The 20,043-nt window shown below is 43.4% G+C and overlaps 1 protein-coding gene across 3 annotated transcripts in view; it reads left to right on the top strand.

Moving 5' to 3' along the window:
• grk3 (G protein-coupled receptor kinase 3) overlaps positions 1-20,043 on the top strand; it is a 104,690-nt gene that overhangs the window by 51,644 nt on the left and 33,003 nt on the right. For all 3 annotated transcript variants that reach the window (XM_085792586.1, XM_085792587.1, XM_085792588.1), the window contains exons 3-9: positions 9,572-9,645; positions 10,759-10,860; positions 12,731-12,805; positions 16,218-16,279; positions 18,121-18,172; positions 18,867-18,958; positions 19,098-19,197. In XM_085792586.1, coding sequence (XP_085648712.1) covers positions 9,572-9,645; positions 10,759-10,860; positions 12,731-12,805; positions 16,218-16,279; positions 18,121-18,172; positions 18,867-18,958; positions 19,098-19,197 — 557 coding nt within the window. The remainder of the gene's footprint in view (positions 1-9,571; positions 9,646-10,758; positions 10,861-12,730; positions 12,806-16,217; positions 16,280-18,120; positions 18,173-18,866; positions 18,959-19,097; positions 19,198-20,043) is intronic.

Genomic DNA, 20,043 nt, shown 5'->3' with positions numbered 1-20,043 from the left:
ATGAGCTACAGTATGTGTTGGTGGCAATAATATAGAATACACTATGGCTCTAAAATAAAAAGTCAAATATGGTCTAATTTGCCGGTACACTTGACTAAAACTTTGGAAAGGAGCGCGGCACTCAATGAGTTAATAATAATAATAATAATAAAGAATAAGTTTTAGGCGTAAGTTGTTGCTGTGGTAACGAGGTGACTTAATGAGCAGCTGCTTAACGAACCTCCTTGTTGTCGTTGTCGTTGGAGAAGTTTTGAAGTAAAAACTAGTTCAATATTTAGTTAGTGAGTGTGATGATGCGTTCAGGTTCAGTCTGATGGTGAGGAGAGAAAACAGGTGATTGAGTTGCATTGTGGGTAAAGTGGACGTCGGTTTGGGTCGGTTCAGTGTGTGTGTGTGTGTGTTCACTGTTACTAACCATGAACCTTCTCATTGTTATGAACGTGTTTATTGATCCATGTCGTCTCACTGACACACACACTCTCATGTCTGAAATGTTCAGGCTCGGTGAGTAACAGATTACATGTAACAGCGTTATGTAATTAGGATACAAAGGTAACTGTAATCCATTCATTCAAACCTTTATTTATTCTGGAGAAGGACACTGAGGTTTTTTTTTTCCTCATTTGCAACGTCGTTGATCACAAACAGTCTTCAGATCAAATCATAAACCATTTGCATACTAATTAGGACAGAACACAATCGCAAAAGGTCAAATTAAAAGATTAAAATTAAAATGTAATCACATTACCAGTATATTTGATTAATTTTTATTTTATTTTATTTTTTTTTAACTCTCCGTTTATCAATCAGTGAGTTTATCCAGTGAGTGTTTTATTTTGAAATTTACCGGCTGCTCTGTGCGTTTGACTTCCTGTCTGGACTGATCTAATCTAATTTACGTGGGTCGACTGATGCGTTATGTTTTTAATTTTGCATCTTTGGTATTGAAGTAATCCTAAAGTAACTAAAAGTAACTAAAAGTAATCTATTTTATGATACTTAGAGTTACTGATTAGGTTTTTTAACAGGTAACTGGTAATTGTACTGGATTACATTTTCACAGTAACGGTAGATATGAGTTATAGACGTGAACCTAGAGGTGTGTGTGTCTCTCTCTGTGTGTGTGCGTGTGTGTGTGTGTGTGTGTGTCTCTGTGTGTGTGTGTGTGTGTGTGACGCGGCGGCGGCGGCCTGCAGCCCCACGGCACTCTGGGTAATCAGCGCTGCAGGGCAGAGCAGCAGGAGAATACTTAAAATTGTTTGCTAATCCTGACGTTGGACCTGAATGAATGTGACACACACACACACACACACACACACACACACACACACACACACACACACGGAGAAACACACACACACACACACACGGAGAAACACACACACACACACACACAGACACACACACACACAGCTGAAGGTCACCACATGTATAATTCAACACAGACGCGTCTCACGACCTCGGCTTCAGACACAAAAACGCCTTTTTTCTTTTCCCCAAATGTCTGTGTGAGTCAGTGAAGGGGTCACGGTGTGTGTGTGTGTGTGTCAACTACACACACACACACGCACACACACTGGTGAGATGGTGTGTGTGTGTGTGTGTGTGTGTGTGTGTGTGTGTGTGTGTGTGTGTGTTGACCCAACATGTCGAGGTGTGTGGACATTGAAGGCAACACACAGAGATGAGAGTGTGTATCAGTGTGAAGGTGCTGAACTCCCACACTCTCTCAGGAACCTGAACGCACCACCGGCTGTTTACACTGAGGAGCAGAGACTCCTCATCTCCTGCTCCTGCTCCTCCTCCTCTTCCTCCTCCATCTCTTCTTCCTCCTCCTGCTCATCCTCCTCTTCCTTCTCCTCCTTCTCCTCCTCCTCCTCCTCCTCTTCCTCCTCCTCCTTCTGCTCCTCTTCATCTTACTCCTCCTCCTCCTCTTCTTCCTTCTCCTCCTCCTCCTCTTCTTCCTTCTCCTCCTCTTCCTCTTCCTCCTCCTCTTCCTTCTCCTCTTCCTCCTCCTCCTTCTTCTTCTCCTTCTCCTCCTCTTCTTCCTCCTCCTCTTCCTTCTCCTCTTCTTCTTCCTCCTCCTCCTTCTTCTCCTTATCTTTCTCCTCCTTCTCTTCTTCCTTCTCCTCTTCTTCCTTCTTCTCCTCCTCCCTCCTCATCCTCCTCCTTCTTCTCTTCCTCCTCCTCCTTCTCTTCCTCCTCCTGCTCCTCCTCCTCCTCATTCCTCATTCCTCATTCCTCTTTCTCCTTCTTCTTCTCCTCCTCCTCTTCCTCCTCCTCCTCCTTCTCCTCCATATTCCTTCTCTTCTTCCTCCTCCTCCCTCCCTCCCTCCTCTTCCTCCTCCTCTTTCTCCTTCTCCTTCTCCTCCTCCTCCTCCTCCTCCTCCTCTTCTTCCTCCTCCCCCTTCCTCCTCCTCCTCCTTTTCCCTCATCTTCTCCTTTTCTTTCTCCTTCTCGTTCTTCTTCCCTTCCTCCTCCTCCTCCTTTCCCTCCTTCTTTTTTCTCCTTCTTTCTCCTTCTCCTTCTTCCCTTCCTCCTCCTCCTCCTCCCCTTTTTCCCTTTCCCCCTTTTCCTTCTTTTCCTTCTCTCTTATTCTCCTCCTCCTCTCCCCCCCTTTTCTTCTTACATCATAATCATTATTTCTTATCCTCCTCCTCCTCCTCTGATCTGTTCATCATTCTTACTATTTGATCTCCTCATCGTCTCTGTATCGTTGACGTGGTTCTTCATCTCTTTGACCTTTGACCTCCGACTGTTCCCTGATCCCTCCTCGTTGCCCTGACGACGGTCGGTCGTCGGGCGGCGGCGGCCATGATGGAGGGAGGACGGAGACGTGTGATGTGTTTTATTTATAGACGTTCAGGTGATCGGACTCATGAGACGCAGCTGAGGCTCCTGGCCAGGTGTGTGTGTGTGTGTGTGTGTGTGTGTGTGTGTGTGTGTGTGTGTGTGTGTGTGTTTCTGTGTGTGTGTGTGTGTGTGTGTGTGTGTGTGTGTGTGTGTGTGTGAGGCCATTTGTTGAATTAGCCCGGCGGTGTTGAAGTGTTCAGTGATTAAAGTTTTAATCCTCGAGTCGCTGATGTAAGAACTTAACTCTCTCTTCTCTTTCTCCCTCTCTCTTTTCTCCCTCTCTCTTTTCTCTCTTTCTCTCCCTCCCTATCCCCTTCTCTCTTCTCTTTCTCCCTTCCTCCCTCTCTCAATTCAATTCAATTCAATTCAAATTTGCTTTATTGGCATGACAGATAAAAGAACTATATGTTGCCAAAGCATTAGGGATCAATGACACAATACAACTCATGAAACCAAATATATACAACAATATACAAATAAATAAAAAATATACATGAAATGATTTACCCTGTGTGTGTGAGAGCATGAACGTGTGTGCTGAACAAGTTCTCTCTCTCTCTTATACACAGTCTACATCACATGAAACTTAAAAAATAAATAATGTGTGTGTGTGGTAAGATTGGGCATCGTTAGACTGTTGCAAGTTGTTATATATAAAACATACACATATGTGACCCGTTCCATCAAAATGAGTTGGAAGTCGCAACGTTCTATTTTTAGATAATCAGCTGATAACGTGGAAAACCCATAGAAAATCAAAAAATGTTTTTTACCCTAATTTCAAAGCAGTGACATTCAAAAACAATCTCCCAAAGTTTCACAGTCCAGATAATTGAGAAAAGGCACGAAAATGATGATTAAAGTCGACCTGCAACTTAAACCCTCTGAAAATGAGCGCTGCTTCGGTGCAAAACATGAAATATCTCCTGAACCGTTCATGATAGAGACGAGCTGTAAACTGCATCTGAATCGCGGGATTCTCCGCTTTCCGACGGTCATTGAATGTTGCCTCTGTGACGAGAAGGGACGGATACAGAAACAGATGCTAAACCGAGTAGCACCGACGCTAACAGAGCGTAGCATCGATGCTAACCCGAACGTAGCATCGATGCTAAACCGAACGTACACGCTTGCACATGTTTTACAAAACATCAACAAAACATGACAACTTCTGAACCGTTTATGACAGAGACGAGCTGTAAACAGCATCTGAATTGTGAGATTCTCTGCTTTCCGAGGGTCATTGAATGCTGCCTCTATGACAACAAGGGGCCGTATAGGTTGTGTGTAATCACGTGGTACAGGAACAGATGCCAGAGTCACTGGCAAAAAACTTTAACTGCTATTTTCTCAGGTTTTAGAACAGAATAAGAGAGTAGGAGATCGTAATTCAAATGGCCACATCTAGAAAACCATCAAATGTAGCTATGACTTTGACTAGGGTATCATTTTAAAGCTGATTTTCTAATCTTTCCATTGATACCAAAATCTCAACTTTGAAATTTGGGTCACTGTGACTCATTTTGGCTTCCACTCTTTTTTATGCCGACCTTTTTCCACCTCTAGTTGATGGTCGGAGAGCCTGTATACGTTGCCAATGTGTGTTTTTGTTTGGGATTTTGTACGCTTAGTATTAGATATTGTGCTGCAGAGTATTCTCTATCCAGTGAGCGATAACGTTCTAGTTTGTCGATGGTTTTAATTTCATTTTTCCCAATTGTTAATATAATTTATTTTGTTCTCTTTGTCGATTGATATTAGGTGAGTTTTGGAGAGATTTTGGAGGTCCCGGCCTGTTGGTGTGTGTGTGTGTGTGTGTGTGTGTGTGACATGCAGCCTGTGTGGAGGAAGTGATGCGTCACGTCTGCAGGAGAGATAACGGAGGAGAGGAAGAAGTGAGGGAGGACGATATCGAACGCCCGCCTGAAAAAAACAAAACAAAAGACAGAGAGGGAGAAAGAGAGAGAAAAGGGTTAACCTCATTTATTTTATTAATATTATTTTATTGTTATATTGCTTTGGCAATAAGCACTGCCTTGTCATCCCAATAAAGCTATTTGAATTGAAATTGAAAAGAGAGAGGGGAGAGGGAGAAGAGAGGAGAGGGAGAAAAGAGAGAGAGAGAGAGAGGGAAGGGGAGAAAGAGAAGAGAGAGAGAGGAGAAAGAGAGAAAAGAGAGAGGGAGGAAGGGACAAAAGAGAGGAAGAAAAGAGAAAATAGGGGGAAAGAAGAGAGAGAGGGAGAAGAGAGAGAGAAGGGCAGAGAGAGGAGAAAGAGAAAAGAGAGAGGGATAGGGAGGGAGATAAAAGAGGGAGAAAGAGAGAGAAAAGGGTTAACCCTGTTTATTTTATTAATATTTTATTGTTATAAGCTTTGGCAATAAGCACTGCCTTGTCATCCCAATAAAGATATTTGAATTGAAATTGAAAAGAGAGAGAGGAGAGGGAGAAAGGGAGAAAGAGAAGAGAGAGAGATAGGGAGGGAGAGAAAGAGAAAAGAGGGAGGGAGAAAGAGAGAAGAGAGAGGGGGATAGGGAGAAACAGAGAAAAGGGAGTGAGAGAAAAAAGAGACGGAGAAAGAGAAAAGAGAGGGGGAGAGGGAGGGAGGGAGAAAGAGAAGAGAGAGAGGGAGGAAGGGAGAAAGAGAAGAGAGAAGGGGAGAGGGAGAGAAATGAGAGAGGGAGAAAGAAAAGAGAGAGGGAGGAAGGGAGAAAGAGAAGAGAGGGAGAAAGAAAAGAGAGAGGGGGATAGGGAGGGAGAGAAAAGACGGAGAAAGAGAGGTAGAACGAGAGAAAAGGGAGAGTGAGAGAGGGAGAAAGAGAAAAGAAAGAGAGAATAAGGGAGAAAAAGAAGAGAGGGGGATAGGGAGGGAGAGAGAGAGAAAAGAGAGGGAGAAAGAGAGGAGCTGGGCGGAGGCGGCGCTGTGGCCCAGTGGGCTGCTGTGCTGGGAGTCGGGAATCGAACATGAACCCATTCAAACTCCGGCTTCAGTTCAGTTTCAGGTTCAGACTCAGAATCGACTTCATTAACTATTTAACTTCTCTTTGTTCCAAACTACTGGACTGAGACAGAAACACACACAGATCAATAAAACTATTAATACTGACATGAAGGCAGAATACGAAGAGTTAAAATAGTCAAAATATTAAAAACTGAGACTGAGGAATGTCAATCAATCAATCAATCAATCAATCAATCAATCAATCAATCAATCAATCAATCAATCAATCAATAAAGTCTAATCAACATGATCAGTTTATTGTCTTCTCAGTGATCAATACAGCTGCTGATTGGTCCGTTCACATCGACCAGGTTGTACAGCGGCGGTTTTTACGAGCCTGTCAGTGAACGCATCGCTTCACTTCACTTCCTGCACAGAGCTTTTTCAAAATAAAAGTCTTCCAGTGGCTCACAGGGCTTCTATTGATTATTGATTAGGTTTCACAAACTGATCAACTACTAAACGGACGATAACGATAAAAGTAAAAAAGAAACGTCGGGTTTGAATCGATCTGTTTATCTGTGGAAAAATAATCTGCAGCTGTTCTTCTGATAATCGATCAATAATTTTTTTATTCACGCGGATTAAGAACTGAATTTGTTTAAAGGTGTAGTCCACAGAAACGGCTTTGAGTTTTAGACCAAACAGAACAAAGACGTCAAACTTATGTAGTCACTGTTGTTTATAGCTCTGCTGTGGATTATGATGCTGGTGAGTGATTGATTGATTGATTGATTGATTGATTGATTGATTGATTGATTGATTGATTGATTGATTGATCAGAAGGTCACAGACGAGACTCAGTGCTGTGTGTGTGTGTGTGTGTGTGTGTGTGTGTGTGTGTGTGTGTGTGTGTGTGTGAGACCTGATCAGCTTCAGGTGTTAACAGAAATAACCGTTAACAGGATCTGAGTGTGACATGTGACTGCTGAGCTCATTACTCCTCCTCTTTCTCCTCCTTCTTCGTCCTCCTTCTCCTTCCTCCTCCTCCTCCTCTTCTTCCTCTATCTTCTCCTTCTTCCTCCTCTCTCTCTCCCTCTCTCTCTGCTGCTCCTTCTTTCTTCTTCCTCCTTCTCCTCCTCCTCATCTTCCTCTTTCTTCTCCTTCTTCCTCCTCTTCCTCCTCCTTCTCCTTTCTCCTCCTTCTTCCCCCTCCTCCTCATCCTTCTTACTCTTTCTCCTCCTCTTCCTCCTCCTCCTCCTTCTCCTTCATCTTCCTCCTCCTCCTCCTCCTTCTTCATCTTCCTCCTCCTCTTCCTCCTCCTCCTCCTCTTCTTCTTCCTCCTCCTTCTTCATCTTCCTCCTCCTCTTCCTCCTCCTCCTCCTCTTCTTCTTCCTCCTCCTTCTTCTTTCTCCTCCTCCTTCTCCTCCTCCATCTCCTCCTCTCTCTCTCTCTCTCTGCTCCATCCTGCAGCCTGTAGTCATGGAGGCTATTTCCATGGCGATGGAGCGTCTCACCCCCCCCCCCTCCTCTATAATGTTTAGTTGAGTGGATTTGACGACACGTCGTGAGATTTTTATCCATTGTTGGTGCGTTTGAGGACCACACCGAGAGTGTGTGTGTGTGTGTGTGTGTGTGTGTGTGTATCAGTTGTTTACTTCAGTGTGTGTGTGTGTGTGTGTGTGTGTGTGTGTGTGTGTGTGTGTTTGGACACACTGCGCTGTAACATCCCGACCGTCAGCTGTGATGTTTTCTGACAGAACCACGAAGACGAGTCGATGAACCAGCAGATATTTAGATAATTTAAACTTTGAGTCTTTAAATTTCCAGATATTTTCTCATGTTTTGATTTTATTTTATTATTTATGTTTTTCCTCAGATTGTTATTGAAGCAGGTGGTTGAAAACGTTTCACAGAGTAGAAGTCAAACTAACCCTCCGATGTTCAGACGTAAAGATATTTTTAATTTCCTTTGTCTCAGATGGATCAATGACTACAGTTCAGTTTTAATCATAAACATAAACAGGGTTCCCACGTGTCCTGGAAAACCTGGAAAATGGTTGACCAATTATCCAGTCGTGGAAAACACATGGAAATTGAGAAAAAGGGTCAAATGTCCTGGAGAAGCTTGAGTTGTCCTGAAAAAAATGTGACTTTTTCAGACCCCACGATAAGGATTTGCTTTCCAAAGATGTAGCTGCCCAGCGAGAAGAGAGAGCTGTTTTAGATCTGGTTTAGAAACAAAAACTACATGTTTTTGCGTTGTTCTGATGATAAATTTGTCTTAATTTCTAAGCATGTGAGATATTATTTCATAAGATGAGTTAGAGAGCCACAGACTGCACACCTTTAAATCAAATTTCTTGGGGTGAGAATATAGAAACAAACTGGTTGAATGTACAAAATAAAGTGTAACAACTGTCGAACTACAACTTCTCCAAAGCATGAATGGAATGGGACGGGGCGATGTGTGTGTGTGTGTGTGTGAAAATGCCCTGGAAAAGTCCTGGGCCCTCATTTATCAAGTCACAGTGTTCAGCCATCCCAAACTTCACACATGTTCCCTGTTTCCTAATTTAAAAAAATTTCTCAATTAGTAATTTAGCAGACATTTTGAATGATTGGTGTGACAAGCTTTAAAAGTATGCAGGTAGATTTGTGTCGTTATTATTCAATCAATTTTATTATTGAAGTGAATGTTTTTTTTATTGAAAATATATTTTTTGATTGAAGAATAAAGACACAAATCTACCTTCATATAAAAGACAGCTGTTTTATTTCTCAGTGATCTTTCCTCTGACCCAACAGAATTAACAGCAGTTGTTACTTTCTCCATACGCAGCATTTTATCTTTTGTTGGTCACACCTGCAGCATTTAGTTTTCCAAACTGTATTTTTTGGTTTGATTCAACTTCTCCCACAAGTACGTCAATCTCGGTATCAGAGAAACTCCTCTTCTCCGCCCTCTTTGCCATGATTTTGGTGTGGGGAAAGAATCCATTCACGCATTATTAAAGGGATTGTTGCTACCATATATGGTCAATTGGAGGCGTTTCTGAATGTAAATGACCCTAACCATGGTAGTTAGGAACAGGTGGGATTCATCATCACTGATTACTTACTAGTGTGCGTACGACTGGTGTTCGCAGGTTTGATAAATACGGATTTTTTTGTACTTACACACATTCTTAATTTCATTCCTACGACAGAATTTAGAACCTTTTCTACGCACGGTTGATAAATGAGGCCCCTGGAAAATGATTTCAAGAAAAGAGTGGGAACCCTGATAAACATCTGGATCGATCCTGAGGTGAATTCCCAAAGTTTTCCAGGTCGTCAGAAGTTTGGACGTGTTCACATCAGCAGGAGAAAAGGGAACGGGGTCACGTGACCTCAGGTGTTTCTGTTGAAGCACAAACTCTGTGAATGAAGCAGAGATACACACACACACACATCAAAGCTACAACCTGTGTGTGTGTGTGTGTGTGTGTGTTCACAACCTCCCACTGACTTTGCTATAAACAGTTTCTCCTTTTTCTTCTCCGACTCTGCGCTTTTATTTTGTAAACTCTGAGTCATCGTTTTCCCCGACTGTCAGTGAACGCACCACGACGGTCTTCTTGGCCTGGGACCAGATCTTAGTGGGAATCTGTCCAACGGTTCAAAACGCTCCAGTCTGGAGTCACAGCGAGCGTTGTTTGTAAAAAACAAAACCACAATAAAACAAACCGTGTTGGTCTGTCCTGACGTTTCTCTCCGTCTCTCTGTGTCTCCTCAGGCTTCCTGCTCTTCAAGGACTTCTGCATGAACGAGATCGACGAGGCCGTTCCTCAGCTCAAGTTCTACGAAGAGGTGAGTGATGGAGGTCAGAGGTCAGAGGTCAGAGGTCAGAGGTCAGAGGTCGAGCTGGGACGATACGCTTTTCTCCAGATTCCATTCTTCTACGATTCTTTTGGATGCCGATTCGATCTAAATTGCGATTCTACGATATTGCCAGTTTTCTTGCACTTTTAACTCCAGTGAAACAGTTAAATGATTCTGATTGTCTACAGACTATTCCAGGAAATATTTTCCCCCCAAAAAATAAATACACATCACATGTAAGTCAGTTTTTAAGATTTATTCAGCAGCAATATATATGTTTACTCTCTTTTCAAAAGCCTGGACTGCATAAAAGAGTCTAGAAAAAACCTTTCTGACAGAATGAGATATAGACTGAGGTAAACTGCTACATTTTAAAGGGATAAAGGGTTCACCCAAGATTCAAATTTCACTCATTATCTCCTCCCCCTCATGTGGACTAAGGGCTGGGAGAAGTTTCAGAGTCCTCCGTGGCTTCTCTGAGTTACAGCAGGGCTCCGTGCAGCACTGCATGTCCATATGACGGTTGAGAACGGACACCACTTTTCTTTGTCCAAAAAACATCCAAATACCTCCATAGTGCTCGTCTCTAATGTCCGTCTTGTATTGAAGCCCCGACATGAGAAAAAAATTCTGAAAAAAATTAAATAAGTCTATGTTTCAAGCTTGTTTGTAGCGGAAGCTCCCAGCACTGCTCTTCCTGGTCCGTCTAAATCTTGCGCGATTTGCATTGACACCGGTGCAAATCTCGCGAGATGAGGGTCTACATGAGGGTGAGTAGATAATGAGTGAAATTTAAATTTTGGGTGAACTATCCCTTTAAGATTTATCTGCACACAAACACTGTAGGAGCCTATAAATGAACATACTCCATTATAAAGTGAACTTAAACCCTTTTCAAAACCTGGACTCTCTGGATGTAAAAAAGGCGAACAAATGCACATTGCACACTATTAAAAAAAAAATCTTAAAAATCGTCAAAAAAAATATTGCGATACTTATGTGAATCAATTTTTTTCTCCCACCCCTAGTCAGAGGTCAGAGGTCAGGCTGCTGTAAGCTAACATGACCGTGTGTGTGTGTTTCTGTGTGTGTGTGTTTCAGATTAAGGACTACGAGAAGCTGGACTCGGAGGACGAGCGGTTGAGCCGCAGTCGACAGATTTACGACGGCTACATCATGAAGGAGCTCCTGTCCTGTTCACACGTGAGTCTGTTTCTATCAATAACCACTAATCGAACCCTAAGTTACCCTATTGATCGATCGGTCTCAATAAGTCTGAAGCCTCCAACAGGTTTCACTTCACTGAGGACTCAAAGGTTCAAGAACAGACACTGATCCAACACCTCAACATCAAACAAGAAAAAAAACGTTATTGTCTCAAAACAGACGCGTTTAAATTTAAATCTGAGACGTTTGTAAAGTTATAAAACATTAAATATGAAGCGACAGTTTCAGACTGAACAAAGGAGTTCAATGAAATACAGTTCTATTGACTCTGGATGATCAAATTCAACTTGACACAAAACTGTGAAAACTGTTGTTCAATTAAAATAAAGGAAACAGTTCAAACACAGATAACAGGAAGCTGTCAGAATAAAAGCTCCATAGTTTGCCCTTTTATTTTGAAGAGTTTGATCCATGAGAAGATGTAAAAGAGTAGTTTTCCATCTCCTCTCTCTCTCAGCTTTTCTCTGGAGCTGTAGTAACAACAGGTCGGTGTCAGCCAATCAGAAGAGAGGAGGAGGCTCTGAGCCTCTCTTCTGATTGGCTGACTGTTTTCTAAAGTGATCCAATAAAAAATAGAGCAGATTTCAGAATAAAACACTCAGAGAAACTAAAAATCCTGCAAAGTTGTTGGATGGATGGATGGATGGATGGTCCAGGTGGTGAGGGGGCGGGGCTTAGTTGTGACATCACAAAGTGACAGGAAGTCCTGACGGCTGCTTGGACATCTACCTTTATTTTGAAGGAGCTTTAACACAAACAGCTACCTTTATTCTGAAGGAGCTTTAACACAAACGTCTACCTTTATTCTGAAAGAGCTTTAATACAAACATCTACTTTTATTCTGAAGGAGCTTTAATACAAACATCTACCTTTATTCTGAAGGAGCTTTAACACAAACATCTACCTTTATTTTGAAGGAGCTTTAACACAAACGTCTACCTTTATTTTGAAGGAGCTTTAACACAAACATCTACCTTTTATTTTGAAGGAGCTTTAACACAAACATCTACCTTTATTCTGAAGGAGCTTTAATACAAACATCTACCTTTATTTTGAAGGAGCTTTAACACAAACATCTACCTTTATTTTGAAGGAGCAGCAGTCTGGTTTTAACTCTTTGTCGTCTGTAGCTGTGACTCATGAAGCAGCTTTTTCCGCCTCAGATGTTTCTGTGTCACTGGCGAGAAGAAAATAATGGGGAAATCCTCGCTGCATAGTGTGTGTGTGTGTGTGTCTGTGTGTGTGTGTGTGTGTGTGTGTGTGTGTGTGTGTGTGTGTGTGTGTGTGTGTGTGTGTGTGTGTGTGTGTGTGTGTGTGTGTGTGTGTGTGTGTGTGTGTGTTGCCCTCAGCATCACACATAACAACAACAACAACAACAACAACAACAACAACAACAACAACAGCGACACAAAGCAGCTTTTAACAGATCTGAATGTAAAGCAAAGTCAGAACAAGCTGCTGCTGCTGCTGCGTGGAGGGAGGAAGTTGTTGAGCACAGCCGCCCCCGCACACACACACACACACACACACACACACACACACACAGACACACACACAGACACACACAGACACACACACACACACACACAGACACACACACAGACACACACACACACACACACACAGATATAGATATATGTCCTGTAGAGGCCTCGCTGCAGTCTCATGTCCTGGTGTCGGGGACAAACACAGAAAGCAGAAGTGAAATTACTGGTTGAGCTGCGTGTGTGTGTGTTCGTGTGTGTGTTAATGTGTTAATGTGTTAATGTGTGTGTGTGTTAGTGTGTTAAAGTGTGTGTTAATGTGTGTGTGTTCTAATGAGCCAGTGTTTCCTCCTGTGTTTCAGCCCTTCTCTAAGAAAGCCGTCGACCACGTGCAGAGCCACTTGGCAAAGAAACAGGTTCCCCCGACTCTGTTCCAGGTAACACACACACACACACACACACACACACACACACACACACACACACACAGACACACAGACACACACACCGAGCCCCTCCCCCTGCCGACGATGTCACAGTCTGACCTGAAAACTATGAGGAATAACACGAGATTAACACAGATTATAATCTGAGCTCAGCGAGGTGTCGTGGTCCGACCCGGACTAATTAGAGCACGATGTTCTCCTTTTAGTTAATTACACACACACACACACACACTTAGAGACACACAAACACACACAGACACACAATCTCACACTTATTTGCACCAGCATCGTTTGCATGTCTTATTTTGACGCCTCTGCACCGTCTGAGCGGCTGCTATGTCGATTTGTGACGTGCAGAAATGTTTCGTCATCGTTTTTCATTCCAGTCGATATTGGATCAAACATAACGATCAATTATCAATGATCAATACAAGTCAGAACCTTTATTGATCAGACACCTGCTGCTGCAGCAGAGGAGGAAACGAACCAGCAGAATAAAACAGAACAATAATGTGACTCAGAACATGAGAAAACATTTTAAGGGGATAGTTCACCCAAAATTGAAATTTTCTGAGTTACAGGGGGTCTCGGCGTAGCAGTGCATGTCCATATAACGGTTGTCAATGGATACCAACTGCCTTCATAACAAAAATACACACCAAAAAACATCCAAATACCTCCATGCTGCTCGTATGTAATGTCCGTCTTGTATTGAAGCCCCGAAATGAGAAATTGTCCCCCAAAAAAATTAAATAAGTCTATATTTCAAGCTTGTTTTGTAGCGGAAGCTTCTCTTCCTGGTCCGTCCAAATCCGTCCAAATCTGACGCCGGTGCAAATTACCACAAGAAGTGGTATCCATTTACAACCGTTATATGGACATGCACTGCTACGCCGAGACCCCCTGTAACTCAGAGAAGCCACGGAGGACTCTGAAACTTCTCCCAGCCCTTAGTCCACATGAGGGGGAGTAGGAGATAATGAGTGAAATTTAAATTTTGGGTGAACTATCCCTTTAAAACAGAAACGAGAAGAAAACGTGAAGAAAATCAATGTACAGTAAATCTGATTGTATAAAGAAGTAGTATGTTTTTCAGGAATGGAGCGTTACACTGATGCTGCATTCACCTGCAGTCGGGCAGACGGCCGTCGCTAACAAACCAGACGTCATTTTAGTCACAGAAGTCCAGAGAAAGACGGTAAAACAATACCACATCGCCATGACAACATATTGTCACGTGTATTGTTTTTGTATTGACGCCTTTACTGTCGTCCGTCTGCCGTCTGCCCAATTTCAGGTGAATGCAGCATGAAAAATACCATTGAGTTGCTTGCGATATATATATACAACCGCAACGCTAGATGGGGGGAATTCCTACGCAATGTCCCTTTAAACATCATACATCAGATTTTCTGTCACACATCGATCTGAAAATAACATTTAAATATAATTATTGATCGTTGTGTTTATGTTCATTATATTTTATTCAGTCTCATGCGGACAAACAAACAGGGTCCTGACTAAACTAAACAAGTTCCTCTGGTTCTAAATAATGAAAGTTTAGTTTTTTATTTTAAAGTAAATGAAGTTTATTGATCATTATAAAACGTAAAGGTGAAATCCGGCGATCTGATTGGTTGTTAGCCGTGGTATAATGAGCATATACCACGGCTACTATTCTAAAACCTCATCACAGCGTAAGCTATCACTCCGCCTCAGGCACGTATCACTGGTATGAATGGAAGTTGTTGTCATGTATCCATGACAACGGACTGTTGCAGTCCGTAGCAACAGACAGCTGATGTTTTTACGATGTTAAAAAACGGACTAAAGTAGTTGAATTCACATGTTTAAGGTTTAAACTTTGACCTCCAGAGGGTTAACAATGGTAGAGGACTGAGCAGTGACAGAGCTACTAGGAGCTAATGTCTGGACAGCTGGGAACAGTTTTTTATTGGATAATATGTATTTCTGGTTGAATAAAACTACATGAAATTGATTGCGTATTTTTTAGTTTAGTTTAGTATGTTTATTTCGGTCTCATAAAAACAAATACAGTAGACAAATATAAAGGTATAAATACAAAACAAAATAAATCAGAACAAAAAACACAACAAGCAAATCAATTTACTTTGACCGAAAAGGTGTAGGCTGAAGCATCAGCTTATTTTGCCTACCCTTCTTAAATTAACGTTTTTCGTTCACTCAATTTAAAACATTTTTTTTTTTCAGAGCAACAACAACAAACAAAAAACAAACAAAAAAACGCATATTCTACATACAGCAGTTTATAAGCACACTGGTATTTATAAATCAGTTTTATATTTATTAATAATATTATTTTTAAATAACTTTTTGAATCTATTAAGTGTGTTGCACAGTTTGATTTCTAATTCTAGATTATTCCATTGATTGACTCCTGTAATTGATTAATACATCTTTGTTTCACATTTGTTCATACTTTTGCTTTTGTATACACATGAGTCCCTCTTAGTTCATATCTACTGGTTCGGGTCTGAAACATCCTCTGGACACCGTCTGGAAGCAGATTATTATTTACTTTATACATCATTTGAGCAGTTTTATAGTCCACAAGATCATTAAATTTCAAGATCTGTAGGTTTATGAAAAATGTGTTTGTTGAGTCTCGATAATCGGCCCTGTTGATTATCCTTATTGCTCTCTTTTGTAATATGAAAATTGGTTTTGTAATTGTATTCCTCTTTCATATTGTCATTATTGGTAACTGTTTTATAAAAGCAATATATCACTCCAGTCCGTGGTATATGCTCATTATACCACTCTAAGGGGCCTGTCGTGATATATTGTTTAATTAAACTGGTTAAATTCAGTTTTGATGTGTGAAAACAACAGTTTCCCAGACGACGGGAAGGTGAAACAAACTTTAAACAAGTCACATGATATTTAAGTAGTTAGTATTTAGTTTATAAACAGTGAAACTCCAGGAAGTAGCCTCGTCCCTCTGCTTCTTTTCTGCTGACTCCTGAGTTGAGTTTCTCTCTCTCTGCCTGAACGACCATGTGACCCGTCGCTGCGCTCTGATTGGCCGCGGACGTGTCGCCCAGTCTGTATTTTTAAACCATCGTCGTTTACAGATTCAGATTCATACGCTCGCTAATTATCGTCAGTGTCCAGAGGGAACAAGAGGCGTCTTCTCACGTCTTCTAATCTAATCTCTGGAAATCGAATCAACGATTTCCTCTTTTAAACTACAACAACATGGCTTTTATTCACACATATTACATCAACCTGTCACCGCAGCGCCGCCATGGCAACAACAACCATGGTGATGATGATGCCTTCACTGACGTCCGTAAAAGAAAAAGAAAAGATAAATAAAAGAAGAAGTTGTTATCAGGTTGTTTGTGTTTGATCCCTGCAGCCGTACATCGTAGAGATCTGTGACAGCCTGAGAGGGAAGATCTTCCAGAAGTTCATCGAGAGGTGAGGAGGGGGAGGAGGGGGAGAGGGGGGGGGGGGGGGGGGGGGGAGGAGGAGGGGAGGAGAGGAGGAGGAGGGGGGAGGGAGGGGGAGAGGAGGAGGAGGAGGAGAGGAGGAGGGAGGAGGGAGGAGGGAGGGGAGGAGGGGAGGAGGGAGAGGAGGAGGAGGAGAGGGAGGGAGGAGAGGAGGAGGAGGAGGGGGGAAGGGGGAAAGGAGGAGGGAGAGGAGGGGGGAGAGAGGAGGAGGGGGGAGAGGAGAGGGAGGAAGAGGAGAGGAGGAGGAAGAGGAGAGAGAGGGGGAGGACAGGGGGAGGAGGAGGGAGGGGGAGGAAGAGGAGAGTGAGGGGATGGGAGGAGGATGAGAGGAGAGAGGGAGGGAAGGAGAGGAGAGGGAGGGGAGAAGAGAAGAGAAAAAATAGGGGGAGGAGAAGGGGAGGAAGGAGTAAGAGGAGAGGAAGGGGAGGAAGAGGAGAGGAGGAGGAGGAAGAGGAGGGAGGGGGGGAGGAAGAAGAGAGAGAGGGGAGGGGAAAGGAGGAGGAAGAGGAGAGAGAGAGGGGAGGGAGGGGGAAGGAGAGGAGGAGGGGGAGGGAGGGAGGGGGGGAGAGGAGAGGGGGAGGAGAGGAGGAGGAAGGAGAGGAGAGGAGGAGGAGGGAGGGGGAGGAGAGGAGGAGGGAGAGGAGGAGAGGAGGGAGGGAGAGAGGAGGGGAGGGGGAGGAGGGGGAGAGGAGGAGGGAAGAGAGGAGAGGTGAGGAGGGGAGGAGGGGGAGAGGAGGAGGAGGAGGAGAGGAGGAGGAGGAGGGGAAAGGAGGAGAAGGAGAGGAAGAGGAGAGGAAGGAGAGGAGGAAGAGGAGAGGAGAAGAGGAGAGAGAGGGGGAGGGGAAAGGAGGAGAAGGGGAAGAAGGAGAGGAGGAGAGGAGAGAAGAGGAGGAGGAGGAGGAGGGAAAAGGAGGAGGAGGAGGAAGAGGAGAGAGAGGGGAGGGGAAAGGAGGAGGAGGAGGAGGAGAGAGAGGGGAGGGGGAAGAGGAGAGAGAGGGGAGGGGAAAGGAGGAGGAAGGGAGGGAGGGGGAGGGAGGAGGAAGACAAGAGAGAGAGGGAAGGGGAAAGAAGAGGAGAGGAGGAGGAGGGGAAAGAAGGAGAGGAGGAAGAGGAGAGAGAGGGGGGAGGAGGAGGAGGAAAGGAGGAGGAGGAAGAGGAGAGAAAAGATAGGGGGAGGAGGGGAGAGGAGAGGGGGAAGGAGGAGGAGAGGGAGGGGGAGGAGGAGAGGGAGGGAGGGAAGAGAGGAGAGGAGGAAGAGAGGGGGAGGGGAAAGGAGGAGAAGGAGAGGAGAGGAGAAGAGAGGGGGAAGGAGAGGGGGGAGGGAGGAGAGGAGGGAGGGAAGGAGGAGGAGAAGGGGAGGAAGGAGTAGAGGACTAAGAGGAGAGGAAGGAGAGGGGGGAGGGAGGGGGAGGAGGAGGGGAGGGAGGGAAGGGGAGGAAGAGAGAAGGAGGAGGAAGAGGGAGGGAGGGGAGGAGAGGAGAGGAGGAGGGAAGGGAAATGAGGAGAGGAGAAAGGAGGCGAGGAAGAGGAGAGGAGGAGGAGGGGAAAGGAGGAGAGGAGGAAGAGGAGAGGGAGGGAAGGGGAGAGGAGAGGGGGAGGGAGGGAGGGAGGAGGAAGAGGAGGGGGGGAGGAAGAGGAGACAGAGGGGGAGGGGAAAGGAGGAGAGGGAGGGAAGGGGAGAGGAGGAGGAAGAGGAGAGAGAGGGGGGGGGGGGGGCGGGGGAGGCGGAAGAGGAGAAGAGGAGAGAAAGAAGAGGAGTTGTTGTTTAATTTTCTCCAGTTTGATGTTTTTTCTCTTCTTTCTCTTCAGCGACAAATTCACTCGTTTCTGTCAGTGGAAGAACGTGGAGCTGAACATCCACGTGAGTAAAACCCACTGGTCCAGACCAGTCAAACCCTCCTAAACCCACTGAGCCACTGTGCCAGATTTTACCTGCAGCTTTTTCATTTCTAACTCTTAATTAAAATCAGTAGTTTAAAACAAACCAGTTGGAAACAAACTAAACATGAATCTTAAAGGGATAGTAGCATTTTTTTTAAAGTGGGGTTGTATGATCTCCAAATAGCCCCTAAGTACTTTAATTGCAGTAGAAGACTCTATACACTCCTCCCGTTAGCAACGCCAGCCCATAATAGCCCTGCCCAGAGATTTACAACATACAGTGTTGTATGTTTTTATTTGGACCTAACCAACTGCTGATCGGCGGGCGCTAACCCTGGGCGGAGGGATACGTGAGTTGGTTAGGTCCAAATAAAAACTGTGTTTTTCCTGCACTTTGAGGGTCTGGAAAAAATTATATTATAGTGAACAATGGAACTGTGTATTTTTTTTTCAGGTAAAACCTCTTTTAGGCCGTGAAAATAGGCCGTTTCTTTGGGTCTGTTCACAACACTGTATGTTGTAAATCTCTGGGCAGGGCTATTATGGGCTGGCGTTGCTAACGGGAGGAGTGCAGAGAGTCTTCTACTGCAATTAAAGTACTTAGGGGCTATTTGTAGATCATACAACCACACTTTTAAAAAAAATGATACTATCCCTTTAATCTCCTCCTCTAGTTGACCATGAACGACTTCAGCGTTCACCGGATCATCGGGCGCGGCGGCTTCGGCGAGGTGTACGGCTGCAGGAAGGCCGACACGGGGAAGATGTAAGAGACGCCGCCCAGCTAGAAGCTGATTGGACGAGAGATGGAGATAAATACATTAATACATAAATGAATGAATGAATGAATGAATGAATGAATGCTGTGATTGGTCTGACTGTGGTCTGTGTTGCCGTGGCGACAGGTACGCCATGAAGTGTCTGGACAAGAAGAGGATCAAGATGAAGCAGGGAGAAACTCTAGCGCTCAACGAGAGAATCATGCTGTCGCTAGTCAGCACAGGGGTAAGTCAACCAGCTAGTTAGTTAGTTAACCAGTTAACTAGTTAGTTAACCAGTTAATTAATGAGTTCACCAGCTAGTTAGTTAGTTAACCAGTTAACTAGTTAGTTAACCAGTGAATTAATGAGTTCACCAGCTAGTTAGTTAACCAGTTGAAAAGTTAACCAGCTAGTTAACAAGTTACCCAGTTAGTTAATGAGTTACCCAGTTAGTTAACAAGTTAACCAGTTAGTTAATGAGTTAACCACTTAACCAGTTAGTTAGTGAGTTGACCACTTAACTAGTTAGTTAATGAGTTAACCACTTAACTAGTTAGTTAATGAGTTAACCAGTTAGTTAGTTAACCAGTTGGATAACCAGTTAATGAGAAAACCAGTGAGTTAATGAGTTAAGCAGTTAGTTAATTAGTTAACCAGTTAGTTAGTTAACCAGTTAAAGAGTTAACCAGTTATTAAATTAACAAGTTAATGAGTTAACCCGTTAGTTAGTTATTAAATTAGCAAGTTAATGAGTTAACCTGTTAGTTAATGAGTTAACCAGTTAGTTAAATGGTTAACCTGTTAGTTAGTTAACCAATTAGTTAATGAGTTAACCAGTTAGTTAGTTAAATGGTTAAGCTGTTAGTTAGTTAACCAGTTAGTTAATGAGTTAACCAGTTAGTTAGTTAGTTATTAAATTAACAAGTTAATGAGTTAACCTGTAAGTTAATGAGTTAACCATTTAGTTAGTTAAATGGTTAAGCTGTTAGTTAGTTAACCAGTTAGTTAAATAGTTAAGCAGTTAGTTAGTTAGTTAGTTAGTTAAAGGGTTAACCAGTTAGTTAGTTATTAAATTAACAAGTTAATGAGT

The sequence above is a fragment of the Trachurus japonicus genome, chromosome 12 (assembly GCF_045865225.1).
Source record: "Trachurus japonicus isolate A0001 chromosome 12, Traja_1.0".
In the NCBI taxonomy this organism is placed as follows: domain Eukaryota; kingdom Metazoa; phylum Chordata; class Actinopteri; order Carangiformes; family Carangidae; genus Trachurus; species Trachurus japonicus.
The sequence above is the reverse complement of the archived record's forward strand: the minus strand, read 5'-3'. Positions and strand labels throughout refer to the sequence as shown.